The sequence below is a fragment of the Cryptomeria japonica genome, chromosome 11 (assembly GCF_030272615.1).
Source record: "Cryptomeria japonica chromosome 11, Sugi_1.0, whole genome shotgun sequence".
Classification (NCBI taxonomy): Eukaryota; Viridiplantae; Streptophyta; class Pinopsida; order Cupressales; family Cupressaceae; genus Cryptomeria; species Cryptomeria japonica.
Genome location: NC_081415.1, coordinates 733,358,392 through 733,384,977, shown reverse-complemented (window position 1 = coordinate 733,384,977; position 26,586 = coordinate 733,358,392). Strand labels below are relative to the sequence as shown.

The 26,586-nt window shown below is 37.7% G+C and overlaps 1 protein-coding gene across 2 annotated transcripts in view; it reads left to right on the top strand.

The window, feature by feature from the left end:
- Positions 1 to 26,586, top strand: part of LOC131072111 (uncharacterized) — a 186,818-nt gene that overhangs the window by 142,683 nt on the left and 17,549 nt on the right. For both annotated transcript variants that reach the window (XM_058008174.2, XM_058008175.2), the window contains exon 8: positions 17,620 to 17,688. In XM_058008174.2, the coding sequence (XP_057864157.2) occupies positions 17,620 to 17,688 (69 nt within the window). The remainder of the gene's footprint in view (positions 1 to 17,619; positions 17,689 to 26,586) is intronic.

Genomic DNA, 26,586 nt, shown 5'->3' with positions numbered 1-26,586 from the left:
TATCAAGATGGCGACCCCAAAGGCAGGAGCATCCACCAGTCGTCCAGCCCTTATGAAGGAAGATCAGAAGAATGAAGAATTGGAGACCAAGATCGTGTCGAAGTGGAGTAACATTGGAGATACCAACTTGGGAAACTTCAGTGTGAAGAAGTTTCGAGAGGTCCCTTACATTGGAAAGCCATCACCTGTCGCGAAGAGAATAATTGAAAGTGGTATCATCAAGGCGGCCGGTTTCCCTCCAGCAGTCCAGTGCCATGAGCTGATGATCGAGTGTGCCCGCCATTACGACCCACAGTCAAGATCGATCGTGTCCAAGGAGGGAAACACTTTGGCTTACCTTTCAGAGGAGGCTATAAGTGAGGCTCTCCATCTTCCGGAGCACAGAGATATGATTTATAAAAGCTTAGAAGGAGCCAGGTCCATGTACGAAGATGATCCAGACACTTGCTTGATCATCATCAACAAGAATTGGTTACTCAAGAGTCGTCCTCGCCTGAGCAAGATTCCAAACACACCACATAGGATCGACTTCCAGGAGGAGTATAGAGATTTGATAACCTTGCTCAACCGAGTCACAGGGGCTCCTCAAGCCTTCTATTTTGAGAAGTGGATGTTCTACTTCATCCAAGTGATAGTTCAAGGAAAAGGAACAATTCATTGGGCTAGAATGATTAGCCATTGCTTGGACGTGCAGTTAAGAAGACTAAAGGCTACCAAGTCCTTCCACATGAGTTCATACATCATATATGCCTTGATCAGGAGTTTTGAATATGCAGGACTACCTCACAGAGGAGTGATCGGAAGAGGGCCCGGGGAAGTCAGAGTTTGTGATTCCTATGTTCATTTGCATCATCCACCAGGAAGTGACTACAAGTTAGTCAATGATACCTTCACGATGAACATCACCAGGACATTGCAAGGCAGGATTCACAATCGGCTATCTCAAGACGCACAAGAGCTTGTAAAGAGGTATGGTGCTTGGTTCATCCAATTTCAGAAATTTACTTATATTAGAGTTCATGGATGTCCTTCACCTCCCTACATGTTGCCGAGATATCCAACAGACAGAATAGTGTTACTTGAGGTGACTAGACAGTTGGCAGCTTATGCGAAGGCATTCAGACACAGGCATGGAAATGGAATTCCTGTGCTGATCATACTAGGAAATTCAGTTGAGGTATGTCTTAATGTTCTAGCCATGGATGATGCAGAGAGGGAGTTGGCCTTATATTCATTTTCATTCTTTGCCTTGAGAGAGAGTTTTGATCCTTATGGGTATATAGAGGAGACAATTGGTAGAAAATACAAGCATGAATTTCAGGTGGAGGACTTTTGGATGAATCTCTCAGATGATTTTGAAGTAAAAAGAAAGATGCATTCCAGATTGCCTTTGGATTTCATCAGGAGATGCAAGATTTACAGAGTGGCCGATCAAGCTCAGGACAGTGGCAGACATCTCCAATCATCTTATGACCGAGAAAACAAAGCAGTGAGGATAGATTGGAACGAACCTGAGGTTTTAGATCTAGATGCTCTGATGGCTCCAGTTTTGTCTTGTACTTGCAGATGGGTTGATGTGCAACATCAAAAGTTGAGAGAGCAGAACATATCTATGACTTTTACTTTGGAGGAAAGGCCAGGGGAAGGAGGACCAAGTGTAAGTGAAGGCAATCCTCATCTTAGAAACACAAGCGAAGGCAACCTTCGAAGCACAAGTGAAGGTAATCCTCATCCTAGAGGCTCAAAGAGAAAAGAGAGACTTGAGAAAAGGGAATCCTCCAAGAAGAAGCCAGAGGCCAATCGAGATTGCTCATCCGGCACATCTTCTCGACAAGAGAAGAGGACACTTGAAATGGAGGAATCTATGGAATCAATGGTCCAGAACGATAAACATGAAGAAGGACAAGCACCTCAACGTTCATCAAGTCGATCTCTCCAAGTCAATGAGCTACATGAAGACAAGAATGATGACGAAGTGACATCTCCCCTCCGAGAAGAAGAGACATTGCCTAAAGAAATACAAGTTAGGGAGACGAGGTCTGCCATTCCAGATTGGTTAAAGGAGAGACTAACAAGGGTGATTGTGATTGAGGACGAAGATAATGTGATTGATTTAGAAAGCCTTGTTGGAAATTCTCAGGAAGTGACAGAAAAGAGGAAGGCCACTAAGATGTCCAAGATAATCAGAGATGAGACAGGATCCAGGAAATTGCAGATAGCTACACCAGCAGTAGACAAATATGAAGGTGAAATCCTCGCAGAGGAATATGATGTAGAAACATTTGAGCTTGGTCCACTCACTGCTGAGCAAACATTGGATGAGGCAACCGATTCGTTTGAGGCACTAAAAGACAAGCTTAGGGAAGAAATGAAGAAAAATAGAAAGCTTGAGAGAGAGAGAGGTGCATGGAGAGGCTATTTTAGCCATCTCAATCAGCCTTTGGGGCGTCAAGATCCAGCAGTATCTCCTGTGCAGGCTCTTCCCCTTGAATCAGTTGGTGAGGCAGAAAGAGTCAAGAGTTTGGTCCAGCTTATGAGCTCTTGGATTGACAAATCCCATACAGTTGCTGTTGAATTTGCAACAAGAATGATGCAGACCATCCACCGAGCTATCCAGGTTCTTGAGATCATCCACAACCTAATGATAACTGTAGCCGCTTTTGCCCATACTAGAGATGTTATCATTCCTGTTCTACAAGTAATCAGACAAACATCAAGGAAAATCCTAGCACAAGAAAAGATAATGGATGGAGGATCTCATAATTTACTCCAGTGGTCAACTTTACTCCAGATGAAGGAAGTTCTTTTGGAGGACATCAGTACCAAATGCAATCATGTTGAGGAGGTCATCCATCCGATCCAGGACAAGGTGTTCAAAGTGTTATGTACTATTCTTGGCAGGAGGATCGAGGTTGAGACAGATGTGGATCTTCAAGAATTAGAAGAAAGAGTCAAGGTCATCTTTTGCAAAGATGAGAATGTTATCACAGATGAGCAACGGGATCAAATGTTTGCTACCATGCTCCTGATTGAGAAGATCAAAGAACTTGAACCTGAATGGGATGCAACTCTTCTCAAGGCTTTCGATCAGGTCATCCACTTGGAGGAATGAATGAGGAATCTTCTCGAGATTCCAATTGCTGAGATTGAAGGAATCGTGTCTAGATTCATTGCATATTCTAAAAAGGAGCATTGGAAAGGGAATAAGGTTCTAGAAGAGAGGTTGTTATAGATGACATGGCACCTTAATTATCATTGGTCTATGTTTCCTAGATTTTTGTGCCAAATTAAATATTTGGCTATGCATTTAATATTGTTCAATAAAAGGGGAACTTTTGTAATAAAACCCTAATTAGAGTTTAGGTGTCATAATCTCAGCCATTGATCTTCTTTTGATCTGGGCCGTTCATTGTAATTGAGGATGCTATATATACCCTCACTCATTTTCATTTTGTCATATAGAAGAATTAGAGAATAGTTAGCAATAAGAAATAGTTAGAAGTTTAGAGCTTTTGGAGAAGAAAGTTATTTTGTAGCAAGATTGAGCATTGAAGAAAGAATTTCAAACAATTGTTGTTTATTTTGGCTTTGAGATCAATAAAATATTGAAGTTATGGTGTTTTATTGCAATTCTTGTGGCTATCTTCATGGTTGTTTACTTTCTTGAATCATTCTCAGTCAAAGTAGTATTTAAGTTTGAAGGTCGAAGTGTTGGGCTTGATCTTTGGTGAGATTCACGTTCCAAACCACTAGCTTCTTACTGGTTGTAGGAACGCCTTGTGTGGTCAACTGGAGAGACTCGAATTACTTAAACCTTCAATCGTCATTGAGCTTTGGATATGTGCCTTTGTGGTAGTGTCTATGATCCTTGATGAATTGAAAGATCATTTGTTACCTTAGAAGATCGCATCAATTTCAGTTGAGTTGTTATTTCATGGCAATATTGAAATTGGTAGAATCTTACCAAGTCTAGCCTACATTGAGTCATTCTTAGGATTAGATTAGAATTTATCCCTTGCAAACTCTACCTTTTGATCTTTTTTGAGAACTTGTTAGTTTAGAGAAATCTTGTTCCTGCAGTTCGGAGGACATAAGGCCCCTTGATGAAACAGCATTCACAACGACCACTGGTGCTTATCCACACGTAGAGACCCTACATAAAAGAACATTGGAGTCACCTTGATTGATCCTTTTTTGCGACATCTTCAGCAATCAGAGGCTTTATTCAAGAGAGGATAAGGTACCCTTGGGTATTTTATTCTGTGTATGATTGTGTACAAAATACACGTCAACAGGACTGAAATGCTAGAAATTACCAAAACTGAACTGAGTTGGAGCTCTTAACTGAATTGCTAAAAATAGTCATCTGAGGGAACACAGGATCTTGCCAAAATACTGCCAGAGATAGCCATTGAGATGAGCTGTAGAATCCCTGCCAAAAATAGCACTACCAAAAATAGTACTTACTGTAAATAGCATACTGCTAAAAATAGTAAGTGTTTCCAAAGTGATTTTTACCACATTCTGAGCAGCTACCAAACTTTCTAAAAGTAGTAAGTCCTGAAGAGGTCCTCAGATTGGTTTGCATGTTATACCATCGCAGAGCTCTCAGAAAACCCAGAAAAACCTAAAGAACTCAACTGCTTCTGCTTCCACTTACCAAAAATAGTAAGTCAATCAAACTCTAGAACTTGCTATGCATGTACCCTCATTGCGAAGCTATCTGAAAACCTAGAAGGAATCCATAACCCAAATTAACAAATTCCAACACGCAAGCCTTCGAAATTGCAGAAACATCCTCCCAGAGGTAGGAAACTCTAATTTTTGCTTCCGACTAGCCTATAGGTCTCCAAAATAGGCTAACGGCCAATTAAACAGATTACTGTTGAGAAGGGGACATTACAAGATCTGATTGTGAAAGTGTAATGTCCCCATTTTCGTGAGCATCAGAGTTCAAGGGATTAGCCTATTATTTTGACCCTCGTAGGCTAGTATGGTGGATTAGAGGGTCTAGTTTGGGAGTTTTGGAGCTCTTCAAGTGGCCGTTGTAAGTGTTTATCTCACCAAATCTTTCATTTGTTCCGAGGCATTGATATGCAGAGGTTTTTGGTTTTGTTTTGAGGGACTTACTATTTATAGTAAGTCAGTGGATGTTAGAGAGGGACTCTTACTATTTTTAGTAAGGCATCCAGATTGACAGTGGGAGCAGTGGGCTAGCTAGTGATGAAGTCAGAATCATTAAATAATGGTTATTAATGGAGTTATGACATTTAATTATTATTAAAGTGTTACTTTAATAATAATTAATTATTTAAAAGGAATATTATATTGACTTCATGTGACTATAATTAAAGGGGAATTAATATCATAAAGTCAAATTATAAAGTGAGAGCATTTAATGACTTTATTTGACTTTATTACAAAAGGACATTTAATGATTATAAAGTTAATTTATAAAGTGCATATGAGGAATAATATAAAGTACCAATTTCAAGGGAGATATAAGTGATTATTAATATATATACTTTATGTTGTTTTGTTTTGCACCAAATGGAGGGATTGACCCTTTTGAAAAGTTATTATAAAGCTTTATTAAAACCCTAAAGTGGATTTCAAAAGGGAATTAAAGGCATTTAAGAGTTGGGAGGATATAAAAGGTTCCAAAAAGCAAATCAAACTCATTATTGATGATCATTTGTCTTTGCTTTTGGGTGTTGTGCATTGAGACCTAGGGTTTCAGGCAACTTCAGCATTGGAGAATGAAATCTTTTTAGTGTTTATACAATCTTGAGTCTGTGAAAGACCAGCTGAATCATTGCTTGATTGTGGGCTTCATACAGAGGTCCAGTTGGTGCTTCATTGGACAAGATTTACATTTCTTTCAAAATCTTCAAGGGGTTTTTAGAGAATATCTTTTGTAGATTTAAATACATTGGAAGAAGACATTGTTGAAGATCTTCATTATTACTGCTATGACTTAATATCAGAAGTTCATGCTAGAACAGGGGCGGCTGCATGAGAGGCACGATTTGGCTTCAGAGAGGCTCCATTCTTTGCACAAGGCTCTGCCACATCTTCATCAATCATAAGAACTTCTTTACATCAGGTTCTTTCATGTTTTTCTCGTGTAGTTGGCATCATTTTTCGGTTGTATTTGTCACTGATCTTAAGCAACTGTAGATGCACATTTATATCAGTTTGGTACTTACATTGGATACATCATTGTAAGCCAAGAGTCTTGGCATTTTGCTTGTCATTTCAATTTGTAAGCAATCTCATTGCATTCTAATATCATTGTAGTCACAAGGAGTTTGAATGTCAAGAGTTGTCTCTCTCATATTTAGTTTGCATGCCAACTGTTTGTATTAATGTCTAGCTGTTGTAGGTGAATATTTACATTGTGTGGGTCATCTATATGCATTCAAACAAACAAAAAGAATTGCATTTGCATTATGGTTTTTTGCCTAGACATCTTAGTAACCATTTGAAAGCATTTAAATCATATTTGACATCATTTCAAGCAATCGTTATTAGAGTGAAACATAGAAACAACAAGTAAAGAGGTTGTGTGCAAAGTGTTCGACAATATTCCATGAGGGTTTAATCAGCAACTTGAGGTCAGATTTGTCAAGGGATATTATAGAAAGGTTGTGCCCCTTTCAAAGGGCAGAAATAATGAAGAGTTGCACTCTTTCAAAAGGTGCTAATGGTGAAAGGGTGTGTCTCTTGCCAAAGGGCATGCATGATAAAGAAGTGTGATCTCTCCCTCACATTGAGAGATATAAAGGAAAGGAATCAAAACATCCAGTAACATCACCACCGATCAGATCAGATCAGAACTGTTATTAAGTTACATGCAGTAACATCTTTGTTCTTGGTGGTATGCATGGGGATGTGTTTAATATGTATACTTAATAAATGAAGCCTAATAATGTTCTTATGCAGAATTTGATAGTAATATTAATATAGACTTCAATATGTACGGCAGTCATACTTAATATATATATATATATATATATACACAGAGAAAGAGAGAATGTTTGGTAATTGATTAGACAAATAACAATATTAGAATGTAAATCAGAAAGAACCCTTAAGTTAATAACAGTAAGAAGAATATGTTTATATATTATGCTTGTTACTACTGTTAGTATTAAGAAGTTGGGGATTGAGATTTTCCAAGGAGGGGCAGTCTAAATCCAAGCAATAGGTTAAGTCCCAAAATAGGGTGGGGATCAATAAGCCTTGAGGGTATAGACCCAAGATAGGTAAGGGTTTGGATATGTAAACTTTGAGGGAACCTATTGTAGTTGGTCTCTAAGCGCTCTGGTAACATACATAGACTCTTCTCCCTTAAAACTAAAGTAGTAGCAAGGCCTGATATCTATATTAAGAACTATGACTAATAAAATTACTCATCTAATGAGGAGAATATATAAGCACTTGTTAATAAATAATAAATTGAAGAATATCAATGACTGGCTTTGTGATTAGTCTCTCAATCAATTTTAGTATATTGAAATAGATTAATTATGTTAATCATATAGGGGACATTACATATCTTTATCTTTTTTTTCTATCTCTCCCTCTCTCTCCCACCATTTATTTTTTTCTTCTATCCCTATCTATTCCTCTCCCCTCTCTCTCTTTATCTCTCCATATCTCTCTACTTTCCCCATCTTTCTCTCCTTATTGCCCATCTCTACCTTCAGCTCTATCTTCTTCTCTATCTCTATGTCTATCTCTTTACCCATTTCTCTCTCACTCTTCCACATCTACATGGTCCTCTTTCTAGCCCAATCTCAACATCTCTCTCACTCTCATCCTATTGCAAACATAACATGAGCTTGTTGGTAATGCAACTTGATTATCTTCTTGATTCAAAGGTTTTGTTTTAGCTATGATTGTATCCTTGTAAGTGGATGCATAGTTGATTTTAAGCTATCACTTCTTTACTGAGACCTTTTTTGCATAGACAACATCATGGCCTACCAATTGACCTCATGTACTAAACAAATCTATGCAAAAAATAGATCATTTTTTTTCTCTAGACGACCTCTACACTTCTTCTGCATACCCATTGCACACCAAGGTGCAATCGCTAGCTGCAATTAATTTTGGTTTTTAGTTGTAACAATGAGTACAATCACAATCCTTGAAGTAAAACCACTTCAATTGAATTTGAGGGTTTTTGTCCCCAAACCCACAATGAATGCAGCAAGGTTTTTCATCCTTTGGAATTTGTAGCTAAGGGAATTCATCCTTGTTTGCACATATTTGAAAGTTTGAATTTGTAAGTGACAATAATGGATGCTGAGAGGAGGTTGTTGTGACATTTTCACACATTGCCCCATTGCAAATGGGGACCCCCACTTTTTTTTGCTTTCTAGGTTAGTTTTGGTGTCTTTAGCTATTGACCTTTTGCTTGTAGGAGGTATGGTGTCTCAAGTTGATTACTGTCAATGTTTGCTATGAACTCCGCCCAAGTATAGATGAAAATGTCTAAGTCAATGATCATATTAGTGGTGGAGATAAGACCAATTCAATTAGTCAAGCAAGACAAAGAGAGATCAAATGAATCATCAATGAAGTGAAAGCATGATGTGATAGAGATTGGAAGTTGCTTCCACTTGAAGGCCCAAAATGTGACTAAGGCATAGTCAATGCCCCCTTGAAAGTCTAGCTTGCCACTGTCAATGCTACCTCAAAAGCCCGATCCAGCTTGTGGTCACTTGATTTGACCCCCTCAAGCCATGACCTAGCATTTCCTTTGGGGTGTTAGATCCGCGATCAAGCTTTAGGCCACTTACTTTGTCTAGTCAAGAGTCCGACCTAGCTTGTGCACTTCCTTTGACCTCATAGAAGCCCGATCAAGGTAGGAGACCTTTGAAATTTTGATCAAGGAAGAGCATTTGATGTTTTTGCAACGATTTGGAAGATATTGAGCTTGAGTGAACAAGGTAGGTGCATTTGTTAGCATTGTCTTTGACCCTGTTGTGACCATTTCACACATCGCCCCATTGCAAATGGGGACCCCTGCTTTTTGCTTTCTAGGGTTTGTTCTTTAGGTTTTTTAGGGTTTTGTTAGTTAGCCTTTGCATTTTGAGTGTCGCCAAGGGGATCACCTGGATAGTAGGTTCTGCTTGAGTTAGGTCAAGTTGGTGAGTGATGAAGTCTGAATGTCCTGATCCTGAAATTTGGCTAAGTCTGGAATGTCCTGATCCTGAAATTTGGCTAAGTCTGGAATGTCCTAATCCTTAAATTTGACTAAGTCTGGAAACTGAAAAACCTCAAAAAACTAGATTTTGCAATATAGCTCCTGGAGGTCTGAAACCACTCTCAAACATCCTGAAAGTATATATGGAATATAACTTAAAGTATAAGAAAGGTCTTTCTTATACTTAAATGTTATATTCCATAAAATTATCCTGACGGAGAGTTCAAAAAGTCAAATTTCGCTCCTGACCCTTCCTGAGGGTCCAAAGCGAATCTCGCCCCTGACCCTTCTAGAGGGTCCAAGGTGAAAATCAATCTAGGACTCATTCCTTGCCTTATTTGACCAAATTTTGATTTGCAAAGCATTTTGTTTGGACTTTGGGATTGATTGAAAACCTTGAAGAAAATGATGAATTTTGGCCAAGATTGGGAATTCCGCTCCTGACCCTCACTGGAGGTCCAGAGCGAAATTCATTGTAGACATCATATGCCAACTCGCTTGAATTTGAAACCTTGTTCCTGGCCTTGAAAATGATCTTACCTTGCCCTGTGAAGTGATTTGAAACTAAAAGATTGAGCAATTTAGCCTAGATTGTAAAAATCGCTCCTAACCCTCAATGAAGGTCCAGGGCGAAAATGTGGTTCAAGTTTATTTCTCGCTAATTTTGGCTAACTTTTTTTGTGTAGGGTTTCCCGGAGAGAAGATTGGGCGTTACTGGATGCATTTGAAAGTTTGAAAGTTTGAAGATTGTTGAAGTTTGGGCAACAAGGATAATTTCGCCCCTGACCCTTACTGAAGGCCTAGGGCGAAATTCTCCATGAAGGTCATTTTTAGCATTGTTGTGGTCAAGATGAGGTATTAAAGGCAAGAAGAGCGGTGGAATGAGCATGATGAAGCCCCAAACCCGTTTGAAGACCAAAGGATGAAGGAGTTTTGCCTAGAGAAGGCAAATTCGCTCCGGACCCTCTTTGAGGGTCCAGGGCGAATTTCTTGTGGACACACTATTTTATCCCTTGTTGGATATAAAAACCTATTCATAACACAAAACAAGGTGAAGTCTTCCCTAACAAAGAGGTTTCAGCGAGAAAAGTGAAGAAATCAAGCTTAAAAATGAAAAATCACTCCTGACCCTCAGTGAAGGCCCAGGGCGAAATCCTCATGAAAACTCATTAAGCCTTGTTTTAAAAATTAATATTTTCCAAATTGCATTAGATCGCCAAAAATCCTAATTTTGAGGCATTTGGGAAATCAGAATTAAATTAAAAACATTTTGGCATTTAATAAATTAATTTTAGGCCTTGAGAAAATCGAAATTTTACTTTGGAGGCATTTAAAATTAATTTTTATTAAATTAAAATTAAATGTGGAGCGCACAAGGCCTTATTTTCACTTATTTTGCCAAGTTGGCCCCCCTTTTTTTGGAAATTTATTTATTTTTAACCTCTTTTTGCCAAGTCGGCCTAGAGGGAGAAAAGGGGTGAACGCTCTATATATTGGAGGTGTTTTTTCACAATTCAAATCATTCAATCATCCTTTCAAGTGCGAATTTGGAGAGCTAATTGAAGGTGCGAAATCTAGCTGGAGTGGAGCGAATTTCTACTAAGTGTGGAGACTAAGGAGGGTGAAATTCATCTTGAAGGCTATTGGAGAGGCGAATTTCTTGCTAGATTGGAGGATAATTTCCAGATTTTTGAAGGTATTTGAAGGCGAATTTCCAGATTTTTTGAAGAGGCTATTGGAGTTTATTCTTTTCCAAGCTAGAGGAGGCGCAATTTGTTCAAGAGAAGGCTTTGATCTACACTTTGCCTAGCGAAATCTTTTTTTTTTTTACATCATTTCTTAGAGTTTAAAACTCAAGAGGAGGTATGGCGAAATCATCTTGACACCCTTGTTGAAGATTTGATTTTTGAACATTTGTTTTGAAAAATCCAAGTATTGCGTAATTAATTAGGAAATGATAACTCAAGATTTATCATGAAGTTTCCTAATTAAAATCTTAAATCTTCCTTTTAAGTCTAATTTCTACACTTCAAGATGTAATTCTAATTGTGAAATGTTGTGTAGGTGTCAAGATGGCGACTCCAAAGGCAAGAGCATCTACTAGTCGACAGGCTCTCATCAAAGAAGATCCGGTCCAGGACAAAGATGATCTCCTCCAACTCAGTATCATCAAAGAAGATCAAGCAAGGATAAGGGCGACCTCCTCCAGCCTAGCATCGACAAGGATGGCCTTCTTCGATCCAACATCATCAGGAATGACTTCTCCAATCTAGCATTCCAAGGCGAGGTACATCATCATCCTGCACATCAAGGACAAAAGAAGTTAGAGCAAGGGTTCGTTGAAGAAGCAGATAGTTTCAGAAGAGTTAATTAAAGCTAGCTTCTCAGCAACATCAAATTGGCATCAATCAAGTGTTAGACGAGGTGGCATCCCAGTCATCACTTCTCCAGTCAGTGTGGTCCACCTCAGCATGTCCAGATTCAACGTACCTAACTCATGGAAGGTGGCACAAACTTCGATGTACCTACCCAAGCTATCCATTGGTCGAATTTTTCAGAGAAGACATGTGTCCTAAAGATGCAATTTTATCATTGGTCAAGCATTAAATGTTATGTAATGGTTGTAACAAACCCTAATTAGGGTTTTCATTATTGAATCTTGGCCATTGATCTCAAATTGATCTTAGCCATCGAATTGTATTGTGGGCACTATATAAGCCCCGACTCTTCATTTTGTAAAGGTAGTTGGAAGCAGTTAGAAAGGAGATAGATAGAGAGTAGTTAGAAGGTGACTAGTCAAGTTGATAGAATAGCAATTAGAGTAGAGTAGAGAGAGAAGGCAAAGATTGTTGCCAAGATGTTGTTGTAAAAGACTTGTAAAACTTCATTGAAGAAATGGTGAAATTTATGGGTCGATTCGACAATTTGCATGGTCTCTATACTTCTCATATTTGATTTCATGTTATTAGATGAGTGGAAGAAATGTGCTTGATTGATGGTGAAATTCATATATCCATACTACTAGCAGTTTGTTGATTGCAAACTTGCCTTGTGTAGTCAACTGGAATCATTCAGCTTAAGCTTAACTTCAATTGTCGCTTCTTCATTGATATGCATCAGCCTGATGGTGTCTATGCCTGCAGTGATGATTTGAACATCATGAAGCTTTCCTTCGAAGATCGCACTAACCTTGTGGAGATGGTCCTGGGATGTCAAAACAAGACTTAGTTAGAATTTCATCAAAGATCATTCATTGCTCCTACATTCTTAGTGTTAGGATTAGATCCTTTCCTCGCCCTCATCTTTTTCCCTTTTTTTCCAAGTCAAAGCTAGTAAAAGCCTTTTGTTCCAGCAATATTCAAAGCAAATCAGAAGTTCAGTCATCAAGTGTAAGTCCCCTTGTGATTCCAACAAATCACATCATACCACAAAGAGCTTATCCACACGTAGAGATCCTACAGCAAAGAACCTTGAAGTTTCTCCGATTGATCCTTTTCGCGATATCTTCAGCATTCGGAAACTTTACTCAAGAGAGGATAAGGTACCTTTAGGTATTTTATTCTGTGTTCGCATGTGCATAAAAAACACATCAACAGACCCCCAAGGTCTTCTATCAACATGATGACACTTCCTTTGGGGTGTCAAAACCGCGACCTTTCATGTGCCACTTCCTTTGACCCCCCAAATCCGCGATCTTTCTCATATGCATTTCCTTTGGCCTCCCAAATGCGCGATCTTCCTCTAATGCACTTCCTTTGACCCCCAAAAGCTGTGATCTTCCCTTAGTCGTTTCCTTTGCTTGGTAAAAATGCTGACTATGCTTGAACGCTTCTAACAGGCCATCAAATGTCAAATCCAAGGCAAGTGAAGGGAGCGAATGGAGTGACAAGTTAATCAACAAGTCATAAAGCGCTGTCAATGCTCCTTCAAAAACATGACCTTGGCATTTCCTTTGGGGTGTCAAGTCCGATCAGTGATCTCCTTTGATGCATTTCCTTTGCTCTTCCAAATCAGCAAACTTCCTTTGAGTCATTTCCTTTGCTCTTCCAAATCAGCGAACTTCCTTTGGAGCATTTCCTTTGCCCAACCAAGGCATTGACATCACTTCCTTTGCCCATTGAAATCCACGAACTTCCTTTGCCACCTGAAAAGTCCGATCTGCTCATGCTAATTGTCAATGGGTGTTGAAAAGCCCGAACTTCCTAAAGAAGTTACTTCCCAAACCAATGCAGATCAGGCATACCCTAAACCTGAAACCTATCAAATCAGACATGAAAACAGTGAAAATCAGACTTTAAAGATGAAAATCAGAGATCAAACGAATGGAATTCATTTTACAGATTTAAAGAATAACTTTGTTTTCTTCTTGATCAAGGTGTGTTTACTTTTCAGGTTGTGAAGGAAAGGAAGAAAGAATTTCATCACTTGAGGGAGACAAGGATATGCAAGAGATCAATTCATAATGTTCAAACCCAAAGAAGAAGATATCAAGAAGACAGCAAGGTGAAGATGAACAACATTCACACCCCAACATACATAAGGCAAGCTAGAAAGAGAGATTCAAGTTATGAAAACTTAGCAACAAGTGATGAGGATCAGCACCAAGATGAAGGCTCATCAGCTCACATACAACATCAAGATTTGACCACATAAGCAAAGACAAGGGCCCAAGGAAGACATTGTAGCACTTCGAGTCTCAAGCTCATACGAGGCAGTTGATGGGATCATCATCATGAACTCCAAGCAATATCAACTAAGAAAGAAAATTTTCACAATCTTGAATTTCCTCCGGAAATCCAAGAATCAATGCCAGTACATCAAGAGATTTTTTGGAGATAGTTTCAGAAGAGTTAATCAAAGTTAGAAGAGGATGCAATTTGGGAATATCTCCTACCTTCGTCTCATTCAAGATTGAGCTTCAAAATGTTGAGTATCAAGAGATATGCCTCAATCACCTACCTTTGTGATGAGTTACATGAAGGCAAGTTGCTGAGGTGGTGCCTAATCATCACTAGCCAATCACTTTATTTCAAGCTAAGGCGTCCAAATTCAATGTACCTGACTCATCCATCAAAGAGGATAACTACCACTTATGGGCACAAACTCCGACGTACTGTAATGTCCCCTTTTTAGCGCAACATGATATGGGGTGTCGTTAGCCTATTCTGACACGGTCCCGAAGGCTAACAAGGACATTGGTGGGATCCCGAGGTGTTTTGGCCTAGGTGTTTTCAGTTTCAGGCCAATCGGTGCTGCTTTGACAGGGTTTCTAGACACTTACTATTTATAGTAAGTTAGTCTCCAAGCAGTGACTTGGAATTTTTAGTGTTTCCCTGGTTGGCATAATTATCAGTAGAAAATATTTGAAGGCGACAATGATTTAAAGGGATTATCAACAAGGTTTTAATATTTAACGATAAAGTGTAAAGTTAAATTAAATATTTAACTTTATCGTTATATTATAAGGTTGGGAATATAAAGTAATGTTTAAAATATTAAAAGTTCCCTTTAATGTGTACATTGTGGGAAATAATATTTTATTCTAAAATGTATTATCCCACATTGAGGAAATGAAGTGTTTGCATCCAGGAAGAAGATATAAATGGAGGTTGAGAGCTCTCTTTTGGGATATGTTGGGGATGAGATTAATGTTATGCTGTTGGATTTCGTAGAGATCTGATTATTGGGCTTGGAGGACGGAATCCCTCTTTGCTAGCATTCTCTTCGCTGTTGAAAGACACAGTCAGGAGGATTAATGGTGTTTTCATTCAGGAAACACATTGGGCTTCATCTGGTGCTCTCGCATGAAGTTTTTACAGGGGTTGGAAAGTGCAGATTTGAAAATAGTGTTTTTGCTACAGTACCGCGTGAATAGTGTTTTTGCTACAGTACCGCATGAATAGTGTTTTGCTACAGTGCTGCGTGAATAGTGATTTGCTACAGTACCGCGTGAATAGTGTTTTTGCTACAGTACCGCGTGAATAGTGTTTTTGCTACAGTACCACGTGAATAGTGTTTTGCTACAGTGCCGCGTGAATAGTAAAAATGCTACAGTGCTGTGAATAGTGCAGCTACAGTGCGTGAACAGTGTTTTCAGCAGGTTCTATACTTGTGGAGTTCAGGTTTGAATTTGTTTTTTATCATATGGTCTGTAATATTCTTCAAATCTGATTTGTATGCTTGGAGTTGGAATTAAATAAATACCATCAGCATTAATCTTCTTGTTTTTGGTATTTGATATGTCTGGTTGTTATTATATTGAGTAAACTTTGAAAGCTTTACAATAAATATCAGTTTATCCAATTTATCCTATTGCAAATCAAGAACCAAAAATCCAGTAGTCAGCTTGCAAGCCAACTGTTTGACAAAATTACACTAAGTAAAAAGGACAGATTTAGTGCCGAACAGGGGGGTGCCCATTTCAGATAACTACCACTTATGGGCACAAACTCCGACGTACCTACTCTCATCATCTATTGATCAATCAATCAAAGAAAGGATGTGTCCTATATTATGTAATTTTGTCATTGGTCAAGCATTAAATGCTTTTTAATGGGTGTAACAAACCCTAATTAGGGTTTCCAGCTTGTAATCTTGGCCATTGATTGTGGTTCAATCTGAGCCACTCATTGTAATGAGAACACTATATAAGGCTTCACTCTTTCATTTGTAAAGTTTAATAGTGAATAGTGTAGTAGCAAACAATAGTTGATAGATGTTAGATAGTTAGAGTAGAGTAGGAGGAGAAGGCAAAAATTGTTGCCAAGTTTGTAAATAAACATCATTTTCATTGAAGTTATGGTGGAATATGTTGTTTCTTCTAAATAATTGCATGGTTTCTTGTTGGATCCTCACATTAGATAATGATAATTAAATGAATGGAAGAACTTTATGCATGATCAATAGTGAAATTCATACATCTAGACTACTAACACCTTGCGGATTGTAAAGTGTCTTGTGTAGTCAACTGAATCCATTTTAGCCAAGCTTAACTTCAATTGCTACTTCTTCATTGATATGCATCATCTTGATGGTGTCTATGTTCATGGTTGTGATTTGAACATCATACGCTTACCTTAGGATATTGCACTAAGCTTTGTGGAGTTGTTGCTTTGCATGGCAAAGCAAAGTCTAGTTGAGTTTCACCAAAGGTTGGCCATCACTCTTACATTCCTAGGATTAGATTAGCTTTCTCAACCCTTTATCCTTTTGCTATTTTTTAAGTGTAGAGACCTAAAATTGTCCTATTTAATTAAATAAATATTTTTATTTATTTAATTCTTTTATCCTATTCTAGCCTTTCCTTATTTAAATAAATATTTTAATTTATTTAAATTATCTTTTCCCTAAATTAAATAAATATTTTATTTATTAACTAAATAAATCTTTATTTATCTAATTAATTCATTAGCTTCTTCTCTTCATGACACATGTCATTTATCTCTTAATTATCCTTTACCTACCCTCTTCATATTTTATTATTTCTTCTACCTACCTTTTAATTCTAGCCGAACATTTAATTTGTGTAAGAAATATGAACACGAAATTCATGATGTCCTGCATATTCATGGAATATCAGCTTTCACTAGGTAGAAGCTTTAAAGAAATCCTTTCTATTTGAGGAGTTTGTTGATAGGTTGTTTGTTTATGTTATAATGCTAATGTGCAACTCTTTAGATGTCTACGAGTCCCTACGATCTGTCTAGATTGAAATGTGATCTTATCTATATGATTTGGATTTTCAATCTTAGAAATCAATATATGGTCTTATAAATCATATTGCTACCTTTTTTGAAATTTTGGATATCTCATAAGACTTTCTTTCAGGCCGTATTTGAGAAGAGAACATAATAAATCATATTGCTACCTTTTTTGAAATTTTGGATATCTCATAAGACTTTCTTGCAGGCTGTATTTGAGAAGAGAACATAGTCTATTTCCATTTAATATATCTGCAGAATACTATTTCTTGGGCTTCTTCACAAGCAAATTTTACTAGTAGAGTTTAGATCTTAGAAATGGGAACAATGGTGTGCAAGTCCCTAAAAGGTAACTCTTGTTGGAGTATAACAATATCAGTTATTAGACTCAAAATTGCATATTATAAAGATACAATGGCTATAGGAGGAAGAAGATGTTGAGTTCAGGTAGGATTTTCATGGTGATATTTATTTCGCATGACACTATTTCAACTAAACATTTGCCCTCTATATCAGCTAGTATAAATGCTGTGAACTTAAATGAATTGATGAGTAATGCAGCATAAATTTTGCATTTTGAAAAGTTGTTATAAGTTTACATTTTGTAGAAATGAATGCATCAAATTAAAAAGTTTTATTTACAAGGAAAACAATGGCAATAAATTTCATTTTTCATAAGCAATATCGTGTTCTACTATGCAGGTTATTCTCTTCCTTGGGTTTGGAGTATCAATGTTTGCATTCTATACATTTGTGCCTTTCCTTCTACAGGTCAGTTTACTTCCACCAATGTAATGTCCCCATTTTTAGCTATGCTGGTTTGCAAACTTTTGTCTTGATCTTGTGTTGACTGAAATAGATTGGCGTTTGATGTGGAGAACTCCAATTCTATTGGAGCATGCGGGTTGTGTTCTGCAGGGATATTTGTAGTTGGCAATGAGATTAGTTAGTCTTGAGGAACCCCTATGGCACTTTCCAAAGTGATTTCCGACTTCTAGTGTGTTCTCCATGATTCTTGGAGAGAGCGTCTATTTATAGAAAGTCACCCAGTCGACCCTAATTATCATCAATATCATTTTAATATTGTCTGATTTTGATTTCGTTGTTGTTTTGATGGTTTCTGCAACTTGGGTGACTTATTGAGCTTTAATTTTATTATTTCACTAAGGTTACTTAATTTTATAAAATAATTAAAAAAAAAACTAATTGTAATAGCTCATTGGAAAAGGAATTAAATTTTTTTAAACCATTGATGCTTAAATGGGGATCTTGCATATCAAATATATTTAGTTTTACTATTTCATAACAGGGTCTTTTGGAGCAAAAAAAGGAGTTATTTTATTAAAAGTGAATTTAAAAATGTATCTTGTGGAAAGTTCGGTGGGAAAAGTATAAAAGGAGTTTTTGAGAGCTCATTTGGGATTATGCAGATTATTATTTTTCCTTTTGTGAAACCCTCGTGGTTCTATGGGATTGAACTTGGTTCATCTCAGCCTTTTGGAGGGTAGAAGATCCTCCCTGGTTAATATGGTGAGATTTATTTAGTCTCAGTTTTAGCAGAAAGAGATTCAAGTACGATTGAAGTTTTGCAAGCAAGCAAAACAAATTGCTTCAGTGATTGCAAAGGTTCACCAAGTAATTTGAGTTGATGATTTTAGATAAATTGTCCAGTTTTTGATTAAGATCTTCAGGTGAAAAGAAGACATTATTATCTAAGGATATATACAAGTAATAGTGGCGTAGCGATTATTTTTAATGGAAAGATTAATTGCTAGAGGCTGCACACTTTTCAATTGGATAGTGTGCAAGGATAAAACTAAAGTTGGCATACATATTTGAGAGGGCTGGCAAATACCATCAGCGGTTGTTGGGTGCAAGTTTCTTCTTACGGGTGTGAGTTCCAATGAAGGGTCAGCCAGCTATTGGAGTCAAAGTGCATCATTTCTTACAGTCAGATAATGAAGTGTCATACACAAAAATTTGTAGATGTAAATTTTGTTGTTTAAAGTTTAAACCCTCATATGGGAGTCATCTTTGGCTAGTGCGACCCTACTAGTAGTCGCAAACAAGGGCCTATGTGTACGGGAGCATCAAGTTTATGATTTAGAACTGTATCAACCTCTTCAAGATCAACAAAATTTATTGTGACCTTAGTAATGCTGTCTGAAATAGTTTACTGTGCGTGTCTCTATTACAAATGACTCAATGGACAAGATTGTTTGTTATAAAAGTTTGGATTATAAATTATGCTAAACATATAATGAAGTTGTTCAATTGCAAATAAGCATTGTCAATCTGTCAAACATATTAACAATTAAATCAGTAGAGGACTGTTTGCACATGGTGGATCTATTACCTTCTCAGGTAATACAAGCAACCGCGATTCTTGCAATGATTTCTTTGCGTAAGTAGAAGTTATTGAGAAGCAAAGATAATGATGTGAGATTGGTTACTACTCGTTTAAGTGAAATCCTGAGGATTGCAGCTCCTAAACCTCCATATCAAAATGAAAAAATGAAAGAGATTTTTCTGTTGTTGGTGGATAGTTTCCAAGACTTGGATGATTTCACAAGTCCTCGTTATTATAGGAAGCTTACCATACTTGAAACATTTGCACAAGTCGGATTTTGTAACATCATGTTAGATATGGGTTTGGATTCAAAATATGTTTCATCATTTCTTTGCTACCATTAGGAAACATCATGAAGTTAATGTCATTGCAACCATGCGATCCATTATGACTTTAGTTACTAATGAAAGTGATGATGTGCCTAAATCACTTTGTGCTATTTGATGGGCTAACATGCTAAAGGGTGATCAAGAGTCCTTATCTGTTGAACAAGTCTTAGCTGAAATGGTTATTGCTTAGTGTGAGTTGTTGAAACCCTTCTTGACAAATGAGGAGCATGAGGAGGAAGAGGAATTCATAGAAGAAATTTTTGATGAAGAAAATACTTTATCTCATGAGGTATGAATGACAAAGCTCCAAAATGACTTCTTAGAAGTGCATACAACTACAGATGATGAGATTGTACATGATGAGGAACTCAAAATAGCAGCCTTAGTTGCAAATTCATACCACTAAAATGAGATTTTTGAGACTAAAAGTTTCTGTGATGACACTAGTGGATTAAATGCAAATAATGAAATTTTTGGGATCACTAATGCATTTTCAGAAGAAGAGCATGTTGAAGGTGAGTATGTTGAAGTCTTCAAATCAGCTTATAATGATCTCTTATCTCACTCTTGCGATGATAGTTCAAATGGGTATTGGTTTGACTTCCACGCAGAACCTATGGAGAGGAGTGTTCATGATAGCTTCAGCCTTTTTGATTTAGAGAGTGATTTATTTAGGGATACAACCACTCATGAGGTATACAATGAGCATACTCTTTCAACTCAAAGCCATTTGCTCATAAATCCATGGGATCAAGGTGTTGTGACACCAAAATATGATGAACCAATGTGGGATGAATTTCCTTTTTATCAAAGTGTTGTGCTAACTTTATCTCAGGAACTATGCAAAGAGGGTATCATAGAGTCAGCTGATTTTTATAAAGGCATGATCTTGAAGACAAATAAGAAAATTCATTGTATGAAACTGATTTTGATTATAAGCCCAATGAGTCACATAATTTGAAGAATCAACTACTAGTCATGAAGAAGAAAAGGCAACCCCAAGAATCTATCAAGATAGGACAAACTTTGAAGAAGAGGCGCATGATACTTGGGGCAGTCATGGTAACATTGCTGAAAGATACAGAGAAAATTATGATTTTGATATGCATCATAACAACCGTTCGTTAGCTTTGCATGATCTTGACATTCATGAGGATGGTTGGAAGAAACATTTTTTGGTGGCGACTGAAAATGAAGAGCAAGCCTTATTCAAATTGGATGGCATGAGAAGACTTGGTGAAAATTTAATCCAAAAGTCACAAAGAGATCAAAGTGAGCAATTGTTACCTTTGCTGATTTGCAAATAATAAAGAGCACAACGAAGGAAATGAAATCAGCATACTCACACATGATCAATGATAGGGATGTGGCTACCAAATTTGAAGATGAGGCTTTATTTGTGTCTAGGGAAACTAAGGTAAAGGTTAGTGTGCTCACCATGGAGCTTAATTCCACAAATCTTGCATTGGAGTTTGTCCAAAAGGCACTTTTAGAAGCGGAAGATCAACTTTATGTGGCTGAACAGTTAAAGGAGGAGGAGGACAAAGAGAAGGCTAAAGAGATCAAGCAGGTGATTGAAGAGCTTGACAAAATTCACGGAGATTTTGACATAGAGTTGTGTCCTAAATTTTCATGTTTTGATATGGGATAGTAAGAAGATTGGGTTGAGCATGGGGATAATGATAGTATTCAGTTTGTTGATAACCCATTGTTTGAGATGGATGCAGAGTCATCTTTTCATAATCCACTTTTTCATTTGGATGATAGAGCACTTCTTGATTTCGGTGTTATGGTTGGTGTTAATCAGTGGTTTTGGGATCGAGCTTTAATTTTAGTTGTGAGGTATGGACTGAGGATTGGGCTTGTGGACAATATTACAAAGTTGGAGCTGCTGTCCCCTTTCCAATCAGCTAACCTAGGACTTTGGTTTCTTGCACACAAATGGATTGGCAAGTATTTCCAGTCCAATAGTGGAGTATTTTTCAGTTGGAGTCAAATGGTAGAGGTATTTTGGTCATTGGAGAAGTCCTCTCAGCCACTTCCACCCTCACATCTCCTATGTGTCCAGGAGAATTTCATTATGACAGCTGCTGCCCCAGCATTACAACACTGATTTTGGCAACATTAGTTAATGAGCAGATTGATTTTGAGTACTTGCAGCTCTGTGAGAGAATTTTCAGACACGGTATGATTATTGTAGTCATTTCATGTTGTTGGTCTATATATCTTCAAATGTTGCATTGATGATTGCAGCTAGTTGTGTGAGTTGGTGTGCTCGGGACCACCTTTTGACACTTGGAGATTAAGTGTTAATGAGGGGCTATTAGTTTATGATAGAAGAAGCATTCCCAAGATAGCTATTTTCAAATCTAATATTGTTGTCATCTTTTGTCAGCCATTTGTAAGGCACTAATCTACATTATTTTTGAGACACTCTAAGGAGATATGTTGAGGACCATGTTTTCTTGTTGAGCACATTAAATTTCCTATTGCCCAGGGTTATGATAGACAATGGGATTGCAAAAATTGACTATGCTGATGTAATGTCCTCTTTTTTGGATGATATGGTTAATGATTGGATTAGCCTATTATTGGCCCTCGTAGGCTAAGATTGATGGTTAGAGGGTTCCAGTTGGCAGTGTAGGAGGCTTATTCCCATTCCGGAGGTCAAAAGTGTTCAGGATTGCTCTTCGTTTGGTTCAATTTGGCCTTCGTTTGACTCTGTTTCACACACTATTTATAGTAAGTTTGTGGTTGGTTAAGAGGGACCCTTTCTATTTTTAATAAGGTGGAGTTCAAACTTTCTTAGACATTCTTTACTTATGCCTTGGCGGACTTTGCCGACCTCTTGCCACTTCCCCCTTGCCTAAGTCGGACTTTGAATGCCCTTGGACATGGCAGACTTTGAGGTGTGCTTGCCACATTCATCTTTGCTTCAAACTTGGCTGGGCGGAGTTCACACAAATCTAGACATCTTTCTTTATGCCTTGGCGGAGTTTGAGGGTCTCATGACATGGGGCGGACTTGGAAGAAGTCTTGCCAACTTTGCCTTGATCGTGCTTAGGCGGGGTTTGAGGATGTCTTGACAAATTCTTTTATGCCATGGTCCCCCTTAATCAACCACCAACTTAAGACAAATTCTTTTATGCCATGGTCCCTCTCAATCAACCACCAACTTACTATAAATAGTAAGTGTGTGAAACAGAGTCAAATGAAGGCCAAACTGAACCAAACGAAGAGCAATCCTGAACACTTCTGACCTCCGTAATGGGAATAAGCCTCCTGCACTACCAACTGGAACCCTCTAACCGTCAGTCTTAGCCTACGAGGGCCAATAATAGGCTAATCCAATCATAAACCATATCATCCAAAAAAGGGGATATTACAGTCTGCCCTCCCTGAAATTGCTTGTCCCCAAGCAATCTCAGAAACATAGTAAGTCGGTGGTTGATTGTCTTCCAAGGCAAAGTTGGCAAGACTTCTTCCAAGTCCGCCAATGTCATGAGACCGTCAAACTCCGCCAAGGCATAAAGAAAGATGTCTAGATTTGTGTGAACTCCGCCCAGCAAAGTATGAAACAAAGATGAACTTGGCAAGCACACCTCAAAGTCCGCCATGTCCAAGGGCATTCAAATTCCGACTTAGGCAAGGGGGAAGTGGCAAGAGGTTAGCAAAGTTCGCCAAGGCATAAGTAAAGAATGTCCAAGAAAGTTTGAACTCCACCTTATTAAAGTATACTTTAATAAGAATTATTTATAAGTGAATAATAATGATTAATATTTGAACTATATATTATAAAGGACATTTAATGAAATAAAGTCAAATATTAATACATAAGTTATATCTTAATGTTACATTTGCACTTTATAACTCAAGGGTCCATTTATCATTAAAAGGGGGCCATTTAATTAATTGTTTGGACGTCGATACCAAGGAGGATTTTATAAAATATTAAAGTGCAAACTTATAACATAATAAATGCAATTAAATGATTAAGAAGTCTCTAGAAGGGATCAACCAGCTTTGAGAATTATATAAAGTACCAAGAGATGATCGAATTCATTATGATTGAGCATTTGTTATCCTTCATTCTTGAGCAGTGGGAAGAAACCAAGGGTTTCCAGCACTTGCAGCCATTGAAGAACATCAACTCTTCAGTGTTGCAGCTATTCTGAGGTGATGAAATATCCATTGAGGGTAGCAATTGAAGTGGCTACACTTAGAGGTCACATTAGTGCAATTTAGAGAAGGAATCAATCAAGAGCATCAAGTAGATTGTTGATGGTAACGAGCAGGTTACTTTGGGCAGAAATCATTAATTGTTGGGCACATTATTTGCAGGCCGTACAGCTCTCTAATCTCCAGCCGTACCATTCTTCCAACCAAGCAGTTCAAACTTGTAATTTGTCCCAGCAGTGACTTATATGCCGCAGATTGAATTTGTAATCAGCTTCAGCAGTGGCAGCCTATAATAAGGTTTTGACAAAAATACTTACTCATCACTTTGGGAATGCATTTGGTTTGTAAGCCGTTGAATAAATTGAATGAGATAGAACAGCAATGAAAGGAAGGAGAGGTTGCATGATAAATGTTTGATGTAATGTCTATGGTTATAATTTTCATAGATAGCATAACAGTTTGCATGCCAACTGTTTGAGTTAATGCCTAGTTGCTGTAGGTGCATATTGGTTTTCCTAGGATGCATGGAAAGTGTTAACTCGCTGTACAAGTTGATTTCAGTCACTTATATGTATGAGAAAGGTCAAAACAGTGAGTATATCATTTCTATTATATTGTCAACCAATCATGTATCATTAGAGCATTCAAAAACATCATTTGCAAGTATTTCAATCACATTTGACATCATTCCAAGCAAGCATAAACAATCTGAAAACAAAAGACAGCAAGATAGAGGTTTCATGACAATTGTTTGACAAAATTCCTTGAGCCTCTAGTCAGCAATTAGGGATCAGAATTAGCAAGGGATTCTATAGTGGTATCAGAGCCAAGATTCTGCCAACCTGTTGGGTAGATTGGACATTGTTGTTGGTTCGAAAGTTATAGATAGTAGAAATGAAATTCCAAGATCATGACTACTGCAGGTACCTAGGATCAGTTCGCCAAAAACAAGAAGCATTTGGAAGATAGATTGGAAAAGAAGTTTGATGGGATGATTGATATGATGCCATGCTTACTAGCAAGGATGGATCAACAAGTAGCTCAAAATCATCATATACATCAGCATAACAACACAGCTGAAAGGAGTGGAGTCAATGGGAACAATGGCAACAACGAGGGAGAAAGGACAGTCCAACATGTTGCAATTATGAGAGGATCAGCCTCTAGACCTTTTTTCCCTACCTTTACACAAAGAGAAGAACAACCATAGGTTGCGGTTGCGGTACCATTTGGTGATGATGCAAGGCAAGCTTACATGGAGTATAATACTCTTCCTCACGATCTTAGAGAACAATGGACTTTTGATCAATTCATGAATCACTGGAGTAGGAGGAATGGTGGAAGGTATGATCAACATGCTCCAATAAGAATGGATTATCAGCAAGCTCTTGGGAAGATTACATTAGCCCACTTTGATGGAAGTGGGGTTTGTAAAAATTTATATGATGAATTTGATAGACATGCTGATTTGAATCAAGAAGACATTAGGATAGCCTTGGGTGATGATTGCATGGGGAATATGTCGCCTAGCACTTCTGATTTTTATGACAGCAGTTATGATACCTTGCATCCGCATGGGTCAGTAACGTCTACACATATGCCGGACGCTATTCTTTAGTTCTCACATGATAGTACTCAAAAAAAGGGTACTAATGACGCATTGTATGATGGGAATTCATGTTATGATGAGTCTGATTTTTCAAATCAGGCCTTGGAAAATAAATCAGAAAATTCATCGGTTGCCAATGAATCCCATGATCGTGGCTCAAATGGACATGCAGTTACATTTGGGGTGGAAATGTGTGAAGATACTGTCATATCAACAACTTCTATCTTATCAGTTAAGCCATATTTTGAGGCACATAGCAGTAGTACCTTAGTTGTTGATGTGTGCACTGGTGATAGCACACATAATGTTGCTTATCATGAGATTATTCAGGAGGAGCATGAAATGATCCAGGAGGAGTTCGCATTTGCTCATGACTCGAGGGGTAGAGAGTGGTATGATATGGATCAGCATGAAGGTGTTGTTCAGTTTGTGAATAATCCCTTATTTGAGGCAGATTCTACAATGTCTTATGATAATCCTCTTTTTGAATTAGATGTTGATCGCTCTCTTGACCCCAATCCTGAGATGAGTATTGATCATAGCGTTTGGGACCTGTTGATGTACGTTTTATCATATACCGAACATTAGAATAAAATATCCAAGGATTCTCTTATCTTATCTTGAACAAAATCACTACTTGTGCCAAGAGTATGAGAAAGACGACAAGATGACTCCAAGGTCTATATGTGCGAACGAGCGACTTTATGTTGGATAGCTTCCTTGGTTATGTATGCTGAAATACAAGGGGGACTTACGCTTGGCTTTTTCAATTTACGATGGAGATTTATCATTGGGGTTTTGAATCATGGACTTCAAGAAAATAGAAAGGAGATAAGGGTTTAGAAATTCTAATCTATTTCTAAGAATTCAAGAGACAATAAAGACTGGGTGAAACTAATAACAACACTTTGTTTTGCCACACTTAGGACAACTATGCAAAGCATGTGCAATCTTCTAAGGTCGTGCTTAAGATTTTCACACTTATGAATAATACCAACAATTGAACAATATTACTCAAAGTAGAAGTTAGGCATCCACATCAAAGCTCAAGCTAACTTTACACATTGAATGAAAACCATCCATCCAAAAAACAGTATGAGCAAAGTTTCACCATTCTAAATTATCAATCCTTCATTCATCTAACAACTTGAAATAAAATCTAAACTATGATGAGGGAAAAGAACCATGCAGACTCCAAAATA